At 42.7% G+C, this 24,485-nt stretch overlaps 1 protein-coding gene and 1 long non-coding RNA gene across 2 annotated transcripts; both read right to left on the bottom strand.

Annotated features, from left to right (window-relative positions):
• Positions 1–8,132: 8,132 nt before the first annotated feature.
• On the bottom strand, positions 8,133–10,214 carry LOC124674271 (UDP-glucosyltransferase UGT13248-like). The gene is made up of 3 exons (XM_047210309.1): positions 9,594–10,214; positions 8,819–9,203; positions 8,133–8,713 (listed from the first exon to the last, which is right to left on the bottom strand). Exons 1-3 carry the CDS (start codon positions 10,173–10,175, stop codon positions 8,376–8,378), a joined length of 1,305 nt encoding a protein of 434 aa, XP_047066265.1. The 5' UTR covers positions 10,176–10,214; the 3' UTR covers positions 8,133–8,375.
• Positions 10,215–11,314: 1,100 nt separating this feature from the next.
• On the bottom strand, positions 11,315–14,579 carry LOC124674273. Its single transcript, XR_006992966.1, has 3 exons — positions 13,845–14,579; positions 12,770–12,867; positions 11,315–11,547 (listed from the first exon to the last, which is right to left on the bottom strand). It is a non-coding gene; the product is annotated as an uncharacterized LOC124674273 (long non-coding RNA).
• Positions 14,580–24,485: the final 9,906 nt, after the last annotated feature.

Here is a 24,485-nt window from a genome sequence, read left to right as displayed (position 1 = left end):
AAATAGCACAAAACAGGACTGGCACTTCGGCATCTCGTTAATAGGTTAGTTCCGGAAAATGCATCAAAACGATATAAAGTGTGAGAAAAACATGTAGGTATTGTCATAAAACTAGCATGGAACATAAGAAATTATAGATACGTTGGAGACGTATCAAGCATCCCCAAGCTTAGTTCCTGCTCGCCCTCGAGTAGGTAAACGATGACAAGGATAATTTCTTAAGTGACATGCTACCAACATGATCTTGATCAATACTATTGTAAAGCATATGAGATGAATGAAGTGATTCAAAGCAATGGTAAAGATAATGACTAGACAACTGAATCATATAGCAAAGACTTTTCATGAATAATACTTTCAAGACAAGCATCAATAAGACTTGCATAAGAGTTAACTCATAAAGCAATAGATTCAAAGTAGAAGGTTTTGAAGCAACACAAAGGATGATTAAGTTTCAGCAATTGCTTTCAACTTGTAACATGTATATCTTATGGATAGTTGTCAACATAAAGCAATATAACAAGTGCAATAAGTAAACATGTAAGAATCAATGCACACAGTTGATACAAGTGTTTGCTTCTAAGATAGAAAGAAGTAGGTAAACTGACTCAACATAAAGTAAAAGAATGGCCCTTCGTAGAGGGAAGCATGGATTACTATTTTTGCGCTAGAGCTTTTCATTTTGAAAACATAGAGACAATTTTGTCAACGGTAGTAATAATTCATATGTGTTATGTATAAGACATCCTATAAGTTGCAAGCCTCATGCATAGAATACCAATAGTGCTCGCACCTTGTCCTAATTAGTTTGGATTAACACGGATTATCATTGCATAACATATGTTTCAAGCAAGTGTCACAAAGGTGTACCTCTATGCCGCCTGTACAAAGGTCTAAGGAGAAAGTTCGCATTTGATTTCTCGCTTTTGATTATTCTCAACTTAGACATCCATACCGGGACAACATAGACAACAGATAATGGACTCCTCTTTAATCCATAAGCATTCAACAACAGATAATATTCTCATAAGAGATTGAGGATTGATGTCCAAACTGAAACTTCCACCATGATTCATGGTTTTAGTTAGCGGCCCAATGTTCTTCTCTAACAATATGCATACTCAAACCATTTGATCATGAAAATCACCCTTACTTCAGACAAGACGAACATGCATAGCAACTCACATGATATTCAACAAAGGTGTAAAAGTTGATGGCGTCCCCGTAAACATGGTTACCGCTCAACAAGCAACTTATAAGAAATAAGATACATAAGCTACATATTCTTTACCACAATAGTTTTTAAGGCTATTTTCCCATGAGCTATATATTGCAAAGACAAAGAATAGAATTTTAAAGGTAGCACTCAAGTAATGTACTTTGGAATGGCAGAGAAATACCATGTGGTAGGTAGGTATGGTGGACACAAATGGCATACTTTTTGGCTCAAGGATTTGGATGCACGAGAAGTAATCCCTCTCAATACAAGGCTTAGGCTAGCAAGGTTGTTTGAAGCAAACTCAAATATAAACCTGTACAGCAAAACTTACATAAAAACATATTGGAAGCATTATAAGACTCTACACTGTCTTCCTTGTTGTTCAAACACCTTAACCAGAAAATATCTAGACTCAGAGAGACCAATCATGCAAACCAAATTTTAACAAGCTCTATGTAGTTCTTCATTAATAGGTGCAAAGTACATGATGCAAGAGCTTAAACATGATCCATGAGAGCTCAAAACAATTTCCAAGTATCAAATTATTCAAAACCATATACCATTTACCACATGAAGCATTTTCTGTTTCCAACCAAATAGCAATTAACGAAGCGGTTTTCAACTCCGCCATGAACATTAAAAGTAAAAGCGAAGAACATAGTGTTTATATGAAAAAGCGGAGCGTGTCTCTCTCCCACACAAGCATGAATTTATTCAGAGCATGAAAATAACAAAACGAAAATAAAAGCACACAGACGCTCCAAGTAAAGCACATAAGATGTGACTGAATAAAAATATAGTTTCACTAGAGGTGACCTGATAAGTTGTTGATGAAGAAGGGGATGCCTTGGGCATCCCCAAGCTTAGATGCTTGAGTCTTCTTGAAATATGCAGGGATGAACCACGGGGGCATCCCCAAGCTTAGAATTTTCAGTCTTCTTGATCATAGTATATCATCCTCCTCTCTTGACCCTTGAAAACTTTCTCCACACCAAACTCGAAACAAACTCATTAGAGGGTTAGTGCATAATCAAAAAAATCACATGTTCAGAGGTAAAACAATCATTCTTAACACTTCTGGACATTGCCCAAAGCTACTGGAAGTTAATGGAACAAAGAAATCCATTCAACATAGCAAAAGAGGCAATGCGAAATAAAAGGCAGAATCTGTCAAAACAGAACAGTCCGTAAAGACGAATTTTTCTGGGGCACTTAACTTGCTCAGATGAAAAAGCTCAAATTGAATGAAAGTTGCGTACATATCTGAGGATCACACACGTAAATTGGCAGAATTTTCTGAGTTACCTACAGACGGGGCTACTCAATTTCGTGACAGTAAGAAATCTGTTTCTACGCAGTAATCCAAATCTAGTATCAACATTACTATCAAAGACTTTACTTGGCACAACAATGCAATAAAATAAAGATAAGGAGAGGTTGCTACAGTAGTAATAACTTCCAAGACACAACAAAACAGTAGCAAAATAAAGACATGGGTTATCTCCCAAGAAGTGCTTTCTTTATAGCCATTAAGATGGGCTCAGCAATTTTAATGATGCTCGCGCAAGAAATAAGAGTTGAAGCAAAAGAGAGCATCAAAAAGCAAGTTCAAAACACATTTAAGTCTAACCCACTTCCCATGAAAAGGAATCTTGTAAGTAAACAAGTCATGTAAGCATAATGCAACAAGCATAGGAAGGCAACACAAGCGCAACTTCAATATTCTCAACATAAAGAGGGGAAACTTAATATTATTAAGATGCATATAACCATGTTTCCCTCTCTCATAATAACTTTCAGTAGCATCATGAACAAACTCAACAATATAACTATCACATGAAACATTCTTATCATGAGCTACATGCATAAAATTGTTACTCTCCACATAAGCATAATCAATTTTCTGAGTAATAGTGGGAGTAAAACTACCATAACCATCATTGTAATCATCATAAATTGCAGGCATGGTATAATCATAATAACCTTTATCCTCCATAGTAGGTGGCACCAAAATACCACTATCATTATAATCATCATAAATAGGAGGTAAAGTATCATCAAAGAAAATTTTCTCCTCAAAACTTGGGGGACTAATAATATCATGCTCATCAAAACCAGCTTCCCCAAGCTTAGAATTTTCCATAGCATTAGCAACAATGGTGTTCAAAGCATTCATACTAATAACATTCCCATTAGCATGCATATAAAGTTCCATGGGTTTTTTAATTCTCTCTTCAAACACATCATGTCCTAATTAAAGATAAAGTTCATAAAGATATCTCATTTTGTTGTTGTTTTCCATTAAGCCTAACTAGTGAAAACAAGAAACAAAAAGATATAATTGCAGGATCTAAAGGAAATATCTTCGAGCACTCACACACCGGCAACAGAGCTAGGAAATAGCTTAGTAGTCGGAGGATGTGAATACCTTTACCTTACCTCCCCAGCAACGGCGCCAGAAAATAGCTTGATGTCTACGCACGCTTCTATTCCTGTAGACAGTGTTGGGCCTCCAAGAGCAGAGGTTTGTAGAACAAGCAGCAAGTTTCCCTTAAGTGAATCACCCAAGGTTTATCGAACTCAGGGAGGTAGAGGTCAGAGATATTCCTCTCAAGCAACCCTGCAATTAAGATACAAGAAGTCTCTTGTGTCCCCAACACACCTAATACACTTGTCAGATGTATAGGTGCACTAGTTCGGCGAAGAGATAGTAAAACACAGGTGGTATAGATGGTGGTAATATTGCGGGAAGTAAAGATGCAGTAAAACAGTAAACAAGCGATGTTTGCAGTATTTGGAAACAAGGCCTAGGGATCATACTTTCACTAGTGGACACTCTCAACATTGATCACATAAAAAATAAATAACTTCTCCTCACTTGTGCTACATACACTCTGTTGTTTGATAACAAACACCATTCATTGTGTAGGGCTACAAGAGCTCCCTCAAGCCAGAGTTAACAAGCTCCACAACATTCGGCATTCATATTTAAGTAACCTTTAGAGCATAATAGATCATTGCAATTTAGACCGAGTACTAACATAGCCTACACACTGTCACCTTTAAGCTATGAAAGGGGGAATAGATCACATCAATACTATCATAGTAATAGTTAACTCCATAATCTAAAAGAGATTACAATCATAACCTACGCCAAGTACTACATGATGCACACACCGTCACCTTTATATCATGAAGGAGGAATAGACTACTTTAATAACATCACTAGAGTAGCACATAGATTAATAGTGATACAAAGCTCATCATATGGATCTCAATCGTGCAAGGCAGTTCATGAGATCATTGTATTGAGGTACATGAGAGAGAGATTAACCACATAGCTACCGGTACAGCCCTTAGCCTCGAGGAAGAACTACTCCCTCCTCATCATGGGAGACAGCAGCGGCGATGAAAATGGCGATGGAGTCGATGGAGATGCCTTCCGGGGGCACTTCCCCGTCCCGGCGGCGTGCCAGAACAGAGACTTCTGTCCCCCAAACTTGGCTTCGCGATGGCGGCGGCTGCGTAAATTTTCTCATCCCGTGGCTTATTCTTTTAGGGTTTTCGTGACGGAGGCTTTAAGTAGGCGGAAGGGCAGCCTCGGAGGAGTCCTGGTGGGGCCACACCATAGGGGGGCACGCCCCCCCCCCTTGGCCGCGCCGCCTTGTGGGGTGGGGCCCCCTGGCTCCCCTCTGGCCCCTCTTCGGTGCTCTGGAAGCTTCCGGGAAAAATAAGATACTGGGCGTTGATTTCGTCCAATTCCGAGAATATTTCCTTTGTAGGATTTCTGAAACCAAAAACAGCACAAAACAGGAACTGGCACTTCAGCATCTCGTTAATAGGTTAGTTCCGGAAAAAGCATCAAAACGATATAAAGTGTGAGCAAAACATGTAGGTATTGTCATAAAACTAGCATGGAACATAAGAAATTATAGATACGTTGGAGACGTATCAGGAACCCTCTTCCTGGGTTTCTGGCCCTCAATATCGTCACCAGGGTCATCGCCTCTGATCTTATAACGCAATGCAGTGCATACCGGGCATTCATTCAAATTCTCGTATTCACCGCGGTAGAGGATGTAGTCGTTAATGCATGCATGTATCTTCAGAACCTCTAAACCTAGAGGGCAGACAACCTTCTTTGCTTCGTACGTACTGGCGGGCAACTCGTTATTCTTTGGAACCATATTCTTCAACATTTTCAGCAAGTTTTCAAATGCTGAGTCAGCTACACCTTCATGTGCCTTCCATTTCAGCTAATCCAGTGTGCAGCCCAGCTTTTTCAGACCATTATCGCATCCTGGGTACAACGACTTTTTGTGATCCTCTAACATGCGATCCAAATTCTCCCTCTCCTTTTCAGTTTCGCAGGTCTCCGTGCATCAGCATTGGTCCAACCAAGATCATCAGCGGACTCATCACGTGCCTTTTCTTCACCTTCCCCTTCACCTTCCCCTTCACCTTCCCCACCTTCAGCATCCTCCATGAAAGTATCACCGAAATGATCAAGATAGTTTTCATCGATGAAATCATCCCCTTCTTCATCTTCTTCCATTATAACCCCTCTTTCTCCATGCTTGGTCCAACAATTATAGCTTGGCCTGAAACCGTGCCGAAACAGGTGCAGGTGAACTTCTCTTGAGGAAGAGTAACCCTTCTGATTCTTACAGTCAACACATGGCCAGATAACAAAACCCTTCTGCTTGTTCGCATTAGCCACTACGAGGAAATCTTTCAAACCCGTAGTGAACTCGCCGGAGAGTCGGTTACCGTACATCCATTGCCGATTCATCTGCATTATTATAATATAAAATATATAATTAACCATCATGCATTTGTTAAACTAACTAGCTACAAACAATAGAAATTAAACAATGAACTACACACATGCATATTTTATCAATGACACATATGAAAGGTTCAAGTTGCTAACCGCGATCGAGGAGGAAAAAATAAATGAGGAAGCTCAAGTGTGGCTCCGACACTTCATATCATGTTTGTTTCATGCTCTTGGGGCATTTCATCAAACACTTTGTGTGCATAAGAGGAGCCAAAAGCAAACCTAACACCCCCTTGTGAAGTTTGTGAAGAGAAGTGACACCAAATGGCTAAGTGCAGTGAGCTGAGGTCCTTTTATAGGGATGGGCCTTTAGTCCCGGTTGGCCTGGCCAACCGCGACTAAAGGCCTTCGGGCCAGGCCTGAGGACCTTTGGTCACGGTTGGCCTGGCCAACCGCGACTAAAGCCCCTCCCGTCCACCAGCTGGCCACCGAGCGCGCTGGGCCCAGGTCTTTAGTCGCGGTTCGCCTCCCGAACCGCGACTATAGACCCCATTAGTCGCGGTTCCTACATTTTGACGACTAATGGGGTTGGACGGAAGCCTCTTTTTCTACTAGTGGTAAAAAACTTCTTTAGATGTTGCCCTCGCATTTGCGAGGGCTAACTTGCTAGTTTGTAATAACAATACAACCCTAGTACACGAGCATGTTGTTTCTAGATGCGGGCCAATGAGAAAAGGCTTCGTCACCAAGAAGGAAGTGGATGGCTGCATCAAAGAGGTGATGGGTGGAGAGAGAAAAGAGGAGTACCGTGCAAACGCTAGAAAATTCATTAACATGGCCAAGGAGGCAATGCAAGAGGGAGGGAGCTCTGACAAGAATATTGCAGAATTTGCAGCAAAGTATTTATCGAGTTAAAGTTATTTGTCTTGCAATAGCTGATGGTAAGAATGGTAGGTTAAGAAGTCTAGAATATTTTTTTTGATTTTTACATCATAAAATTAGTGAATAAAGAGTGAACAATATTAAAAAAGGAGAAGGCTATGTGCATCAATCGAAGCAGAGGTCTTGGAATTACTTTTTTTTTTTTAAAGAAAGCAGTCTAGCAGAGATTTAATGAATTGTATCTCATGCACCGGTGATGATAAGGTCAACCTTACGTAGATCTCGTCATTTTTTAGTACACGGAATGCAAGAGTTTTCCGAGTTTAAATTTGCACATTGATAGAATACATCATTTCCAACATCTATTTTTTCAATTTTCTTGGATCTTTAAAATTTATGTTTTTTTTCAAAAAAGAAACTATATATAGTTCGGGCTACAAAAGTCGCACTCAACCTATATATCTTAATTCGTCCTGTTTCATTCAAGATATTCGAAGAAAATAGTTGGATTTTTAATGAGGTGAAACGATATACTAATGGTTCTAGTAAATTTGAACCACTCAATTACCATTGTGGTTCCTACTACCAATATTTCTTGATTTTTTAGAAAATAAAGGGCAGCTTTTTTAGACTTCCTTGCTATAGTTTCTGGAAGTACTAAATGTGAAAATATCTAATTTTTTAAAACACAAAGCACTCAAAACCTCAGGCTACGCACTGCCAATCAAATCTCGTGTGTGGTTTTTCCCACGGTGCACAAATGAGATTGTAAGCATTCAAACTAGATGCAGAACATGATTTTGGACTTGACCCAGTCCAGCATGGCACTAGTGAGAAGATCTCCGCAGACGAAAAAAAAAGAGCAATCAAACTGACTCCAAAAGATCCTAACTTGTACTTTGAGATACGACGTGATGGCAATTGGCAAGGCCATGTGAGACATGGTTCTACTATATATACATACTTATAATGTTTTTTCTATTTTTGATTAAAACAGAGACATTTTTGTGTTGTTGTACGATATAGATGTTTCTACTTTTGGTAGGGAAATGGTAGATAATTCCTAGTTCTACATCAACCAATGTGTCCAAAGAATTTGACCCGAAACAAAATAATAATCATTATTCCTTAATGTACACAATTTTTTCTGTGGAGAAAACACCACAAAACACATATAAATATGATATTGTCAATTTCTAGTAATGGTTATTGTTCTCAATGTGAATTTATGGGCATTATTTAAATGAAATATAACATCTAGACCTTTTCTCATAGTCTAGTAATATACGAAAATTCCAGCATTAGTGGAAACCGAGTGGTTCGATTGTACATCGACTCCCCTAACAAAACATTGTTTGTGGAGCATTTGTGGAGGCTTCCTCCATTGCTTTTTATTTAAAAACATACACAAAATGTTGCCCTCTGGTAGCATCCGCAGGGCTGAGATCACTACATACATGGTTCTTTTGAAGTAAAGATTGTGTTGTCATAGCTTTAAATTGACAAATACTTTGCCGCAAATGCAACAATATGCATGTCTGAACTTCCTCCTTCCTGCATAGCCTTCTTGGCCTTTTGCATCAATTTTGCAGCATTCCTTTTGTACTTATCATTTCTTTCCCCGTCCATCACCTCTCTAATACATCTCTCGATTTCCCCCCTCCTTAGGACCCCATTATCGTTCTTTCTTGCCTGCACACCCATGCCCCACACGCTCTCCACATACTTTGAGATGGTGGGTTGGTCTGCCCAATGTGGAATGCCGACAAGAGGCACACCGCTAGCAACGGCTTCCAATGTTGAGTTCCATCCACAGTGGGTAACGAAACAACCTACATGTATATTCATGAATTAAAATTCATTTTATTTTTCACTTATGATATTAATTAGTAGTCATCGCCAAAAAGGAGTAAAGGAAATATAGAGATATATCATACCGATCGCCCTATGTGCAAGAACCTCAAGTTGGGGGCACCAAGAAACAATTAATCCCATCTTCTCACATTTGAGCTTGAGGCCTTTAGATAACTTGTGTGCCTCATTTGATCTGACAACCCACATAAAAGGTTTGCCGGAGTCGCATAGTCCGTTTCCAAGCTCCTCTAGCTGAGTTGCGTCATAGTTGGAGACAGTCCCATATGATACAAGCACAACGGACGAGATCTCCTGCTTCTCTAGCCAATCCATACACGGTGCATCGCAATTGAACAAGTTGAACCCATAAGATTTGTTGGATGGAAGGCGATCATCGTCGAGGTAAAATGATGGCAATGTTGGGCCTATCATCTTTGCTCTCCAAGTTAACTCCATGTACTCTGCCTCCTGCTCAGTTGAAAATGTTTAAAAAAACAAATAAATCCTTGGTTGTGTGGAAGTGTTGTTTGAGACATTTTACACGGTCTAAATCCTTGTTACGTGTAAGTGTTGTTTGAGTATTTTAACATTGTTTGAGACATTTAACATGGTTCCCCATTTCAAATAATATTAATATTATCCAAAAAATATTATAAATAGCCAATATATTTTGGAGACAATCTTACCCTAAAGATTTTCTAGTATCTAAAATATAAAATATAAAAATAGTAGCAATACCAACTTTAGATGATAGCTCCCGGTTTTGCCCAAATCGTGTATGATAAGAGAGAGTGTATGAAGCCAAGCTTATTGAGTGACCGACTAGAGCAGAGCAGACCGGGTATATATATGGCTTACCTTTGGCTCGAATTCGTGGAATGAGTTGACGAGCACGTCGTCCGCTTTGTCCAGCCCTTCGAACTGCCGAATTGATGTCCTGGTGAACACAGGTTGTGACTCCGGCATGGCCACGAACGGCGGCATGTCCTCCGGCCCGAGCTCCACGCTCAGCGCTCCTCTCGCCACCAGCTGGCGCCCGTCCGTCGCCGGCAGCGCCATGCGCCCCGCCCAAAGCTCCCCGTAGATGACGTTCACGGCGCACGGCTGGGAGAAGAACGCCGCGGTGGCCACGCCGGCGGCGCGCGCCACGGGCAGCGCCCAGGCGAGGTGCGGGTCGTACACCAGCACGCGCACGGGCCGCCCCGCGCGCGCCTCCGAAAGCAGGAGCTCCCGGAGCGTCTCCGACCCGGCGGCCTCCATCCGGGAGAAGGACTCCGCGTGGTCCGGGCAGGACGCCATGCCGCCGGCGTCGAAGCCGTCGGAGATGGCGGCCACGCGGAACGGGTCGCCCGGCGGGTCGGTGCAGGAGAGCACGTAGCGGGTGAGGACGAGGGTGGGGCGAAGGCCGTGGTAGGCCAGGCGGCGCCCGAACTGGAGCATCGGGTTGGTGTGCCCCTGCGCCGCGGGAAACGGCAGGAAGAAGACGTTCGCGCCGCCGCCGCCGCCGCCACCTCCATGGTTGACGCTCTCGCTGGTGGTGTCCATGTTTCCGGTGTTCCCATATTATCTGGTCAAGGATCGGCGGATAAATAGACTCGAAGCAGAGTGGCGCGCAAGGTTGCTCCGTCAAATTTGTTTCCACGCTTTCTGTCTGGTGGCGAAACTGGATTTTGCACTCGAGTTGAGTAGCTAGCTCTTGAAGGCACGAGGAAGGTGCTGCAGGATTGTACGTAGAAGAGTGGCGCGCAAGCAGGTTGTTTTTGTTTTTGCTTTGCGTAGCTTACGTCATCGGAAGAAGAACCTGCAGGCTGGCAGGCGATATATGCGTGCGGGCGGGCGGGCGGACGGACGGACGCGGAGGAAGCGGTCAACGTGTGTGTCTCGCGGGGTTCTCGGTTGCACTTTGCATCCTCGCCGCCCGGTCACCATACAGAAGAGGATCTGGATGATGATGATGATTTTCTTTCTATCGCTCGCTCCCTCGCTCGATTAACGTTTTCTAGCAATATGTAAACTTTGCACTTCATTTTCTTCACGAAACAACTACCTAGTACCAAGTTCACCCACTCGATCAAGGGAAGCAAATTCTCAACATTCAGTACATATCAGTAATTCTCAACATTCGTTCCATTGATCGGTTGATATCCCACCGATCGAGCCTTCAGACCAAGTCTGTTGTACGTGCAAGGAATACCCATCCATCCAGGCCCACCGCGCATCCCGGTCACCATACTCTCGACTTTTGTTCTACTCCAACAGATCCATGCGAGGATCTGGATGACTGTCAATCAAACTTCTCATTTTTCTACATTTTCCTTTGGCCCCAAGTAATTATAAACAACTAAAATGGCAGGGAGTGCATACTCAATTTTTTGGCAAGACGCTGCCTTGTTTTTCGGACATGAAAACCTGCAAAACAAATATAATACCTCATTTCAAGACAATAAGTAGCTCATGCGACATACAAACTCGGCCGCAACTCTAATCAACGGGGAAAAAAAAAATGCCCAACCATCAGCATCAAAGCAAAAGCTGATGCACGCCAGCACAATGTTTCCACAACACCATACTAGGCCGGTTGGTTACATACAACACCGACCGACATTCTTCGGAATCCGAAATACCGGCCATGTTGCATTACATTACACTACATATAGAGTAAATAAAAATAGCTGCTGCACAGACATAGCAAGCCGTGTACTGAAGTCGGCTGCTTCCTCCATTGTCTCTTCCAGCCTACCTCCAGATGATGCATCACGCTGCAGCTAGGTTCCTTGCTCCCATCTAGATTCTAGCCCTCCTCATGGATATCCTTGAACAACGTGAACAAAAAACTAGATGGATTCTAGCTCCAGACCAGATTTAGTAGCGACAATAAATTCACAGGAAGGTTTCAACAATAAGGAGGAGAATAAAAGCAGGCAAACAGACTGTGCAACATGTAGTGTAAATTTCAAATTCAAGGAACAGTGCATGAGTCTCATCTTGCCACAAGCAACAAGTCAGCAAAAGGAAGTTGCTGCTAATTTCGAGCACAACATTGACTAATCTACTTGTCCAGGCCAATGCCTGAGATATTTATCCCTTAATTAAAGATCACCACATGGTTAACGAATAAGAGACATCTAAAAAAAGGGGAAAGAATCTACAACTTCATAACTGAGAATATACGCAGCAACACCGACAGTGACAAGTTTTATTCTAACTCAGAAGGTACACCGTGACATGCCAGCAAACTAAGAGGCAACAACAAACTTGATTAGAAAGGCAGCAAACTTCAAGAAACATTTGGAAGAAAATCCAGGGACGACATGATTCAAATAATATACTAACGAGTCCAACCAACAATAGTAAAGTACTTCTGCACATACTGCCATACCAGTTGTGCTAGTGAAGAAAACTAATCTATGGAGCATGTTAATAATCAAGAGCTCAAATACAGTTCAGTGAAGACCTGATGTGCCAGGCTAGCAATGCTCAGCTGAGAATTTTCAAAATATGTGCGCAGACCAAAGCTTTTTTTGTTTTATTTTGAGCCCTAGCTCTGATGCAACGACTTCAACATCCTAACATGGTGCATGACATTCCACTGAAGTACTCAAATATAACAAGCCAAATAACAGCATGCATGCATGCATGCATTTGGCATATAACAAGCCAAGTGATAGTAAGTACACAACTGCTAGATAGTTCAGTGATCACTCTCTTCTTACCATGCTCAGTAGCTACAACTAGATAATTAAAACCAACAGGTGAGCCAGTCAATCCTTAACAATTTCATAGCTACACAATATAGTTTCTGTTGGCCATCAACGCAAGATACTAAACCAAAGCAGTGCGAATACAAATGCTAATCAGCACAAGCAAGCTCTGCTGACATAGACCAGCGATAAAAACACCACAGGCCATCAAATTTCATAGCTATACGAGATCATCACAGAACACTAAGCAAAAGCAGCGACAATGCAATGCCAATGCAACCACACAGCCAGAGCCCTAAATAAGAAGAGACAAGAGCGGAACCTGACACTCACCTAAACCCACCAAGTAGAAGACGAAGGCCACTCCTGCCAACCGGGCAGATCTAACGACCATGGCTACCTCCTAGCCAGCTCCACCAACTGGTAACCCCCTGAGAGATACAGAAACAAACAGAAAAAATGAAGTGGTCAGAAACTGGTACAACTCTTCAATTCTAAAGCTAGAGAACATTCAAGTAAGGCAACAATTTCCAAGCTAAACAAAAAAAGTACATGTAGATGTCATTTCCAAGCTAGGCGAGAATTTGTCTACTTTCTACACACTCAACTAAAACTGGGAAAAACTAAATGATTTCCAAGTCACAAACAACTTAGATGCAGATTTCTCATTTATCAAGTCGACCAGGTTTAATACAAGTCAGATTTAATTTAAGCTACTTTGTTGAACTAGGTGTCCAGATCAGCTCCAAAGAGCTCCAGTTTCTGCCCACATTTCATACAAAGTCATGTTTAAGCTTCACATTCATCAAGTCAACCAAACAACAAGTTCAATAGAAATTCAAGTATAATCCAAAGCTAGAGCTATAAACGGTCCGATTTCTGAATTTCTTGTTAAACCAAGAAATTCAGCTCCAAAAAGCTCAGGTTCATCCGACATTGAATCCGACATTGAATACAAGTCAGGGTTAAGCTTGACATTCATCAAGTCGACCAAATCCAAGCCTACATGTTCAATAAAAACTCAAGGATAATCCAAAGCATACCATAGCAATTCAATAGCCTTTATAAAACAGATTGTGTAATTATAAACATGGTCACAAATCAGATTCTTGCTTCTGTGCTACACTTTGGAACTGTTCCAAAAAAAAAAACTACTAGCACGTTGATCAGCAATTTAAAAAATTTAAATTAAGAAATCAACACTACCCCAAACAAAATACGAGCACAATGCATCAAGACATGATCAATTACATGAAACAAATCATGATGAATAAAAAGCTTGTGGCTGCTGTATTACTCCATCAACACTTAGGTCAACCAACACTTGCTTTGCAAAAGAAAATAAAATTATCTCACTGGCACATGAATAAGATAGCAGATAACACACATAATAGCACTTGAAACAGACCTAAGAGACAACACACATAATAGCACTTGATGCAGAGCTGACGGATAGTCACTTTCATGCCTGAACCGTGGGAACCTGGGCACCTCATGGAAGCACTAGACTTCGAGGCCTTGCTGAAATAAACAAAGGAGTATGGTCAAGAACAGTATTATAAAAATACATGGCCGGCTAGGTTACGGAGAAAACAGCCAGAGAATTCCTAGTAAAGAATGCATGGGCAGCACTACATCACTACATATACAGATCATGGAAAACAACACAGAATTTATAGTAAGATATTATGTTAGGAAGCTACCATTGAGTATTCCAGTTTATGTAACTAATTAGGTGTAGATATGGACAACACTCTTAACATCAAAAGTTGCATGATTAATACACTCAAATGAAGCAGACCATAGCAAGTTAACAGCCTTTATATACTAGAGCTCGTAATTAAAAGAATTGTCACGAATCAGATTCTTGCTTGTGTGCTACACACGGAACTACTCCAAAAACAAATACTAGCACGCTGATCAACTATTTAAACACGTTAAATCAAGAAAACAACACTACAGCAAACGAAATACAAGAAAATTGCATCAGGACATGATCAACTACACTAAACAAATCATGATGAATCAAATGCTTGTGGCTGCTGTACTACTCCATCAACACTTGCTTTGCAGAAGAAAATAAAAGTATCTCATCAGCACAGGAATAAGATAGCAGATACTTGAAAGAGAACTAGATGACGAGGTTCTATTACCTCCACATCACCAGATCATAACAGCAAAAAAATTTCTTCAACTTCAAGAAACAATAGCAAAATAATTCAGGAAACAAAACAACTTCAGAAATAGCACAACAGCTACAGGTAGATAGCACTGCTACCAACACGGTTTACCAACTGCAGTAACCATACCAAAAAAAACTAGGGCATGGCTTGCACAACACGCAAACACGGCCATGAGACGCTAGAAAGAATGGGATTGCCTGGACCCCATACAACCTGGACATCTCATGCTCCAGGAAGCCCTGGTCTTCCACGAGGAGTAGTTGGGGGGGGGCGGCGGCAGCCTCTGCGGCAACATCAACAGTCCGCCACATCCACCGTTGTGGAACTCATGTGACAGATGGTGCGATATCCCCTCACCCTGGCCACGAAAAAAAAAATAGACAAGCCAAAGCGTTTTCATTAGAAAAAACATACAGAATTCATGCCCAAAGAATTTTAGGCAAGCCGAAAAGTAAAAGATATGCACGGATAATACCAGAATAAATAATCAAGATACTAGAATGTTACAACACACACACACGCCAACACACAACCTTTGTCAACATACTCGTATCATATATGCTAATACTAAATTGTACTCATAACACCACAGATTTCATCCAAGTAGAGTTGCCTACACATAAACAGTAAGATTCATTCATTTCAAAGTTCGCTCTCGAACATGCTACTTTTCTTGAACCAAACAGTGTCAACCCAATTACAAGAACTGCAGGTGGATGAACTCTAACACATGAATAGACATTAAGTCTGAGCATACCAGAACTGCATGGTTCATATACTAATCAGAACAGACCATAGCAACTAACCGTCCTTTCTAATTTTCTCAAACTATACATGTAAAGAAGGTTCACATAGAACTGATTTGCATCAATATGCAACTAAACGTGCCAACAAGTTGCATTTGTTCTTCCCAAAAATTACACAGTTAATATAGTAACAAGAAGCAAGCCATATCAACTAAATGTCCTTTCTCAATTTCTCAAACTAGACATGTACAGAAGGTTCACATAGCACTGATCTGCATATTGATGTGCAACAAAAAAGTGACAATCAATTGAATTTCTTCACCCAATTTTTTTCCTGCAGCTACAAACCCAAAACTTCCATGATTAATAATAATGCACTAATTCACATCAGATGATAGCAACTAAATTTCCATACTGCAGTTGCTTAAAAGTATAGATGTATAGGATGTCCACACGTACATGATTTGCATCTATGTGCAACCAAAACGTGACAACCAATAGCATTGATTCTCCAAACGAAAAAATATTGCAGCTACAAATCTGCGCAGCATATCGACGAATTAGTCTCACCTACGTTGTCCTACCACTGAACCCCGCGCACGGCGGCGACCATCAGCAGCGCATCCCGCCTCGCTCCTCCGGCTGCCTGCACAAGAAAGAAGTGATTTTTTTTTTTAGAATGGGAAGAAGAGGATTGTGGGCTGGTGGAATAGGGCACGACTCATACCTCAAGCAGCAACCGCTTTGTGGTCGACGTAGCGACGCCCCTGGACATCTCCACCCGCAGGGAGGCGGTGAAGGACGCGCGCGCACGGGGACGGAGCGGCGAGGCGAGGACGGGGACGGGGACTGGAAAGTGGAAAGATCGAGCAGGGGGGAGGTTCCCCGCGTGGCCTGGCCTGCGGCGTCCTGGACGCCGGCCTGTCGGCGCGCGGCGCGGTGTTAGGCTTGATTGGAGGCGCGTCGGTGAGGGATTTGGCAGGGGGCGGCGCCGGAGCTGCGCCGGACGGCGAGGAGGTTGGATCGGCCGACAGCCGGCGAGGCTGGAGCGGCGGAGCAGGGGACACAGGGCTCGGCGGCATCCATCCGGTGATGCGGACGGCTGAGTAGGGAAGGGCGGCGGAGGGCAGTAGCCGGCGAGGTGTGGCGGTGAGTCGGGTCTGAGGTGGGCGGCGAGATTTGCGTGCGTTTTGGTGTTTTCGTTGGGTGGAGCAGCAATGCCTCTTTTTTTTTTCTTTTTTTTTTTTTTTGAAACCAGAATTCCATTAACTGGTGACGGCAATGCCTCCTTGATTCACGAGACTGCTAATTAATCAAGCTAAGCTGTGATGCCTCCTTGGCTCCTCGATACTCATCCGTGCGTTGCCTTGGATTGGATGTCATGCAGCCATGCAACGTGCTAATACATGGCTGTTAATTAATCCCCCTAAAAAAATTAACTAGGAAAAATTTGCATGCATCTCACGTGCTAAGTAGCTATAGATGACATCCAATACTACCAATGTGGTGGACGCGCCAAGGTTGTTGGACAGGTGGTTGATGGTTGTGCTCAAGGAATCCGAGGAGACCAATGTCCGTACTTAACTAGGTGCTCGAGGGCGAAGACGGGAAGTGGATGGAGATGAGGACATGGTCCATTAGCAAGTAATTTAGTTAGTTTGCATAGGTGATACTCCATGTTATATGTCGGCATCGTCGTATTTTCACATTGGTTGGATAAAAGTTTCTATACTATTTGAACTAATAACATATTTACTAGCCATTGATCATATTTTTATTATCAGTTTGCCATCCCACGACCAACATAATATATCTCGGTAGAGCTAGTCAAACCTCAGTAAAAGTATCTAGGCGGCGACCGCGGTTCAGGGGAGGTCATCTTGTTAGAATCCAGACGTTTGTTAGCTTCTTGAGATGTCCGCTCGTCCTCGTGGTCATTTACCCATTTCACGATGGGTCGTCATGTTAGAATCAATAGGATCACAATCCAAGTGCAAAAAAAATGAGATGCTAGAAGCAAAATAATATTTACAAGTACTGCATACGGGCCCGAGGTGACTTATATGTGATGATGGACTTGTTTTGGCAAGGCCATGATGTTTAGGTCTAGACTTTATATCTAATGTTAAAGGTTCAAGTCTAGGGTTTAGGTATAAAGTTCGTGTCGAGGTAAGATGTATGGTTTAGGTCTTGGGGTTAGGTATAGGGTTCAATCTTCATTTATGAATAAAAAGAACTTTGTCGAGTGTCCAAGATTTCACAGTAGACAAAAGGGCTTAAGGTGGTCCAAAATCCCACCCGTGCCCGCTCTTCCCCCATGCCCTAGATCGAGCCCCTCTCTACTCCCTCGAGACTTTTGGTGTCACTAGGTAGGCTCGTCTATCATATGCCTTCCAATCATGGGAGAAACGCTTTCAATGCCTAACCGGTCTTCCCTATGTTATTCTAGTGGTATTCATGTCTTCGGCACCGTGAGGTTCTTAGGGGAGCATGCTTCTAGAGATTAGTATTTTTACTCGAGGAATCATCTCAGTTTTGTGAGATTTGTACCTTTTTCTTGGTCTTATCGATTCATCTATACTTGTAGGACATAGTAGCCAGGGCCGACGGGTCTGAACCCTTACGACCCTCCTTTCAAATTGGTCTCCTTTCTTGTGCCCTAGTACGTCTAGTCGCTTCCCGGCGGTGTACTCCATCGAGGTTGGGGTGCAATCATGTCAATCGTGGATATGAGATGGGTTGTTTTTGCCTCGCTGGGACGCGGGGTGTACGTGGCGGTGTTAGCTAGGGTGAGTTGAGTCAATCAATGGTGGAAGATGCAACATTTAGCCATCGTGTGCTCTTTGTGAATTAAAAAAAAAACATAGCATGGGTTAGACGTGCCTAAAAGAGCTACTACATGCATGTATGGTCATTTAATTGTATCCACTGGGTAGGCATCACGATGTATCTAGCTATACACGTGAGAAGCTACATGCAATGCAAGTCAGAAAAAATTGAGACTAACCCATTTACGCGTGTAATAACTACTCAAGTCCCTGGTGGAAAAATGATTTTGGAGCAGAAATTTCGGATTTGGGCCGAGAGGAAGATCTAGGTTGTCGAAATCAGTAGCCAACGGATGGCTGGGATGCTCTATGTTATGGATAGGTGACGCGAACTCATCAAATTTAACCAAGCACATGCATGCGACACGCTATAAACAAGGAGGATCAGCCGAGGATTGGTAGGATGGTTGGGCGGCGGCACAATTACCCATCATCCTGACGAGTAGGGAAGCGCCGCCGGCCTGCGGAGGGACGCGCGTCTGTTTCCCGTCTTTCTGGCGAGTGGGGAACACCCTAGAAACGAAGAGCTTGCGGGAGCATCGACACCCACCGCCCGCCCGCCATGCCCGTGCCCCGTGTTGTGGCCGACCGAGCCACAATGAGCTAGCCCAGCAAGGAGGCCAAGCGAGCCAAGGGCTGGGAGGGGCGGAGTTGCATCCGTCGTCCTTGTCTATGAGGTATTCCTCCAATTTTGTTTTGTTTCTCCACGTATATATAGCTCAAATTTGAGTTGTTTTCTTGGAGCTGAATATAATATGGGACGTATTTCAAAAATTACGAAATTAATTACTCTATTTTGGATTTTGTCGTTCAAATTTTATGAGGCTTGAACTCTATTTCATAAGCGTGGACTAATGATAGCCCACGCTGGTCTATACAACATTAGTATGTAGGTCGAAGCTTCTATGATATGGTTTTTTGGTGGCTGGCTGGAGAGTTTGGAACGTGGGAGAAGAAATCGACCACGGTAATATGAGTAGTCCATCTCATTAGCAAAAACTGTTAGCTTCAACCCATGTCGTTGCCAATGTACAGTCGTTTTATACGGTACTACTGCTGTTGAGCAACATCTAATTTGCAACCGCGGGAAATCAACCATGGATTAAATACTCCATAGCACGGGGAGGTGCTCCGATGTAATTAGCGTGCTCCTTTATTCATCGTCATTATTTTCTTTGGAAATGATCAAGTAGCATGCTCACGAGGACCCCAAAACTAAGCCAAGCCTAATTTTCTGGTCATTTGCTTACTTCACAAATCACGGTAACAAATCTCACCGATTAATTTAAATTTATGATGCCGAGGCAACTCCTAGGTTTTAGGGAGTAATAATAAGGTGTCCATGTTTTGATTGGGCAGTAATTAAAATCGTACCAAATCAAACGACCATCTATCTATCTCTCCCGAGAAGGCAAAACGCAAATCACGCCATCTCAGTCCCCCTGCTTTCTCCACTCCATTTGCCGGCACCACCCATCCAACTCCCTCGCCGCCGGCCACCGCCCCCTGACGTCGGCGTCAAGAACCCCCGCCCTGTGCTGGTCCTCGCCATCCGGAGCGCCTGGAGCTGGTTGCCCCCGTCCCACCGCAGGCCACCCCAAACCTCCCGTCGACGACCTGCCTCGATGTAGCAGTCGTGTGCGACGGCCGCCATGTCCCCGTCCGCCTCCCTCACTCACTGCCTCGACGCAGCAGTCGTGGGCGACAGCCCAAGCTGCAGCAGCAGAGACCGGCGCTGGAGGTGGAGAACCTCCTGTCCCGCCACCGTGGCTCTCCCCGGGGAGACAAGGAGGAGGAGATGGTGCTCGCCTTCCTGGAGATGCTGCCACCGGTGACCTCCTGTAAACCTCCCCGAGTTGCGGCCTCCGGCGGCGTCCCTGATCCGTTGCTGCCGGAGACAACTCCGTCCCTCTGCCGGCGGCCACCTCCCCAACTTGCAGCTGCCCGGTGAGGTCCCGTGCACTTGCCACTTTACCTTCAGATTTGGGTACCGTGTGTGATGATAACAACATTGCTTGTCCCTGCACATTTGTAGACAAATGTTTTTCTGGAACACATGTCCTGATTCTACAAAATGTGTGAAATGTCAATGGTTAAGAAAGTGCCGATGCATATGCATGGTCCCATGCGTTGTCCTTCCATGTGTTTACGATAGGAAAAATAGTACTACCTCTGTCTATTTTTAGATGTTAAAAGTTTGTCTAAATTTGAATGTATCTAGACATTTTTTAGTGCATAGATACATTCGAATTTAGACGAATGTTCCGACATCTATTAATAGACGGAGGGAGTAATTCAGCTTTGGTCTTGCCATTACATTCGAATGTGTGCTTCTAGTGTTCAGGACACGAATCACGAAGGAGGGATATGCATGTGGATGTTTGCTAATTAGTGCTCTTGAAGGAGGAGCCAAGTTGGCAACATAGGTATTGATCTTGCAGTTTGGTTGGTTTGCCAGATATAATGAAATAGATACTCAATTCCAGTCCAAGGAAGATGATAATAAGGCGTTCCTCTTGTTCTTGCTGCCGAATACCTCCTATGCATGTCAAGCTAAATACTGACTTTTTACATCAGTTGTCTTGTTTCTCACTTAATAGCGTTGATGAAGCAAATAAATCTCTGCGCTGATCACGGTTGCTGAATCGATGTGCTTACCTAGTTTTACCATCTCACTTTTTTTGAAGCAAGACAACAAGCAATGCTAGTAGAGGCGTGCGGAAAATGCAGAACTGTTGCATCTTGTAAAACTCTGTTTATCTTTAGTTTCTTCTGATTGGAAGCATATATATATGTAAGCTCGTATAATACAAAGCCAACACAATTTCGATACTACTCCATAAAAGGATGTCGGAGATTTGTCTAAATTCGGATGTATCTATACACTAAAGAGCGTCTAGATATATCTAAATTTAGACAAAGTTGCGACATCCTTTTATGGACAAAGGTAGTATTATATTTGTAGGATTGTAGTTTTAGTACTATCTCTCACTTCAAAGCAAACAAATATCTCATGGTCTTATGATAATGAGTGTTAGTAGTAGGTTAGGAAGTCAGAATCTATTCTGCAACATTTACTTTCTTTTGTTTCGACATATATCCGTGTAGGCTCATATGATTTACATCTAACGCCTTTTTTTTGCTTCTGGTTTAATATACCATAATAGAAACTTTTGTAATGTTTACAAATTTCTGAAGGTCTTTCTAATTTTGAAATTTTGATGAATGCTGTCAACTAACACTTTCCATTGTAGGACTTGCAGGAGGAACACATTGAGGACCTTGCTTTCTTAGATCCATCATCATCCACTAACTGTATGAAAGTAACTACTATTTCTCTCCCCTTTATTCTGTTATGAACATTCATGCAACATTTTTCAAGATCCGAGTATTCAATTTTATAGTTTTGTTACAGGATCATGTTGAAAGTTCAAACTGAATAAAGCTTTGCACCATGTGTGCTGAGAAGCAAGAGACGAATGGCGGTACAAGACGGTGCTGCTGCTGCCGTTGTGTTGGTTGAAACACGCGGCCAGCTCGTTCATCAACAGAGGCGTCGGCTAGGATGAGGACATCGAGAACGTGAAGTGCAGCTGCAAGCCGTTGGTGCTGGTATGGACAAGAAAGAATACAACATTTGTTGGTAGCTGTGTCAGTTGAGTGTATCTGTGCACTACAACTTCCTAGTAGTCCAGCTAACACAGCCGAAAGAGCAGCAGGCAGCGATGTCCTCAGCGACACGCCGGTAGTTGAAATGGTATCCACCACTATAGTGACATCCTTCTCGTAGGTAAGGCATGGCTCCTCCTTTTTTGAGTTCCACAATTTCAGCATATTCTATGCGTTTGATGCACAATACTACTGTAAACAAATAGCATGGAGTTTCCTTGACTCCAGATTGTTGTTTTCTGACTTTTTTTTTGCATCTTTTGCAGATTGCTCCTACCGTGTCTTCCTCAATCCATTTTCTCCACTCAATTCACTGACACCGCCGCAGCCACTCGGTGTTGCTCCCTTCTGCTCACCCCACCTCGCTGCTCAGCGGCTGGCCACCCCACCACACCCACTCAACTCCCTCGCCGCCACCACCAGACACCCCCACCCACCCAATCCATGCCGCCCTCCTGATTCCCTCTTGTCCGCCATGCCGAAGAAGTCGGCGTCAATAACCTCCGCCTGGTGCTGGTGCTCGCCATCCGGAGCGCCTGGAGCTAGGCGCCCTGGTCACGCCCGCCATGGTGCCTTCTATTTGATCTGGGCTGTCGGCACCCCTCCGCCTCTCTCCCTGCCCCGATGCACCAGCGCAAGCAACGACATAAGCAGCAACCGAGACCGGCGCTGGAGGTGGAGGACTCCTCCACGGTGTTCACTTTGCAGCCACTGTCGGCGACCTTCTGGAAAACCTCCTCGAGCTGCGGCCGCCAGCGACGTCCCCGACCTGCTGCTGCTGGAGACCACTACGTCCTGCCACCGTCAGCCACATCCCAAACTTGCAGCTGCCAGGTGATCTCTCTCTCCTCCTCCCCCTCCATGCATTCCTTGTAATTTTTGTTTCTTTTTATTTATCATGTTGATGCACTCAACTGGACACTGCTAGCTACAACGCAGTACAATGTATAATGGCTGTGCACGGTATTTCTTCTCTGTTGGCTAGTGAATGTGTTCAACTGTTGATGGATTTATGATAACGACTTGCTTTTCGTTCTATAGATAATGGAAACGGGTTGCTACTGAATGAATGGACCTGATTGTACAAAATGCACTTTAGCTCTTATGCAGTACATAGTTTACAATTTCGGTTACAATTTCAGGCCCCTTACTACGAACATGTCCAAATAAATATCTTTGGAGCTTATACTCTCATAGGAAGAAGAACTACAACAGCTGGTATGCGGCGTAGTGGTAATGCTTGCACGGTCTGATGATTGAGTGGATTAGTCCACCAATCTACTGTAGAAAACCACTCAATTATTTTTGCAATAGCACTCAGAGCAGTAGAGAAAAAAAGGATGCAGTACAGTATGATATGATGGCTGATTCTTCATTTGCATTACAGCTTAGAATGCTTATTATGTTTGTTGTCAGTTGCTCTCTACTTCGTCAGAAGACATTGCCAATTATATATCTCTTGTTTGCCACATTCTAATTACTCTTGCAATCCATCATTTTGTCTAACTTCTTAGCATGTATTTTTATCGGTGTTGACTTTATCAAGTGTTTAAAACTAATTGACTTGAGTATTTCAAGAAACAATATTTTTTGTTTTATCTCTAAGCCTTGGTTGGCTCCCCGATATTCCTTGTGGCTTTGGATACTTAATTCACAATTTAATTCTTGGAACCGATTCGATTTGACTGTGATTGGTTTACAGTGAATTTCTTGTCTTAGGTTCTCATTTTGTGATTTTGTTCATCTGTTGTTTTTTAACATCTTTACTCTGTCCCCGCAGTTTGGAAACTGAACAGATCAACCATGAGCAAGGAGAAGACTCACATTAACATCGTGATCATTTTCCATGTTGACTCTGGCAAGTCAACCACCATAGGCCATCTGATTTGAGAAGGAGGCCACTGAGACCCGCCCTCTCTGCACGTTCACTCTTGGAGTGAAGCAGCTGCTGCAAAGGTATACTTGCTACTCATCATCTCTATGATATTTTTACGAGTAATGTTCAGTAGGATGTATCTCTTCATCATTTCTGCTATGTTTTTGTCCTTCTTGTGATAAATAATGATATTTGGCAATATACACTGTATTAGAAGTTTAAAGTGTTTTCCTTGTTTGTTAACATTGAATGATAGAACTTGCAAGGTGTTGAGTTGCGTTATTAATTCGTGCTAATATCCTATCTAGGCAACAATATTTATAGTACCACAAAGGCCATGCTTTTTTAGTTGGACACAGAGCTAAATGTATTTTTTTTGTTATATTTTCTTTCTATGGATGCCATTATTAACCTAAATAGGTATCAATGCCTATGAACAAGGTTTACATCGTATCTATTTATTTTTTGTGTTTCATGTTATGATAGCAAGTACGGTATCATAATATCACTTGTGCATAACGACTAATTGTGGTGAGTCAATTTAAAAAACAAATGATTGTTATTTTTATGGAAAATTAGAATTCCGCAATGACAGTACCGTATCATTGTCAAGTTGTTGATTATTCATTACATCAGGTTTGTTTGTAGATATATTTGTTGCAGCATGTGTAGCTATTGTTGTGTTCTTGTGATGTTTATTTAAATCTAATAAGGATATATAATTTCTTGAGATTTAAATTCCACAAT

Source organism: Lolium rigidum, chromosome 7 (assembly GCF_022539505.1).
Source record: "Lolium rigidum isolate FL_2022 chromosome 7, APGP_CSIRO_Lrig_0.1, whole genome shotgun sequence".
Taxonomy (NCBI): Eukaryota; Viridiplantae; Streptophyta; class Magnoliopsida; order Poales; family Poaceae; genus Lolium; species Lolium rigidum.
This window is presented reverse-complemented; position numbering and strand designations above follow the sequence as displayed.

Bases quoted from the DNA above. Each gene is read 5' to 3' on its own strand.
- LOC124674271 (XM_047210309.1), bottom strand. From the start codon at position 10,175: ATGCTCCAGTTCGGGCGCCGCCTGGCCTACCACGGCCTTCGCCCCACC. The intron at 9,204-9,593 runs GTAAGCCATATA...TCAACTGAGCAG, and splicing joins TCCACGAATTCGAGCCAAAG to GAGGCAGAGTACATGGAGTT. The intron at 8,714-8,818 runs GTATGATATATC...ATATACATGTAG, and splicing joins TCTTGCACATAGGGCGATCG to GTTGTTTCGTTACCCACTGT.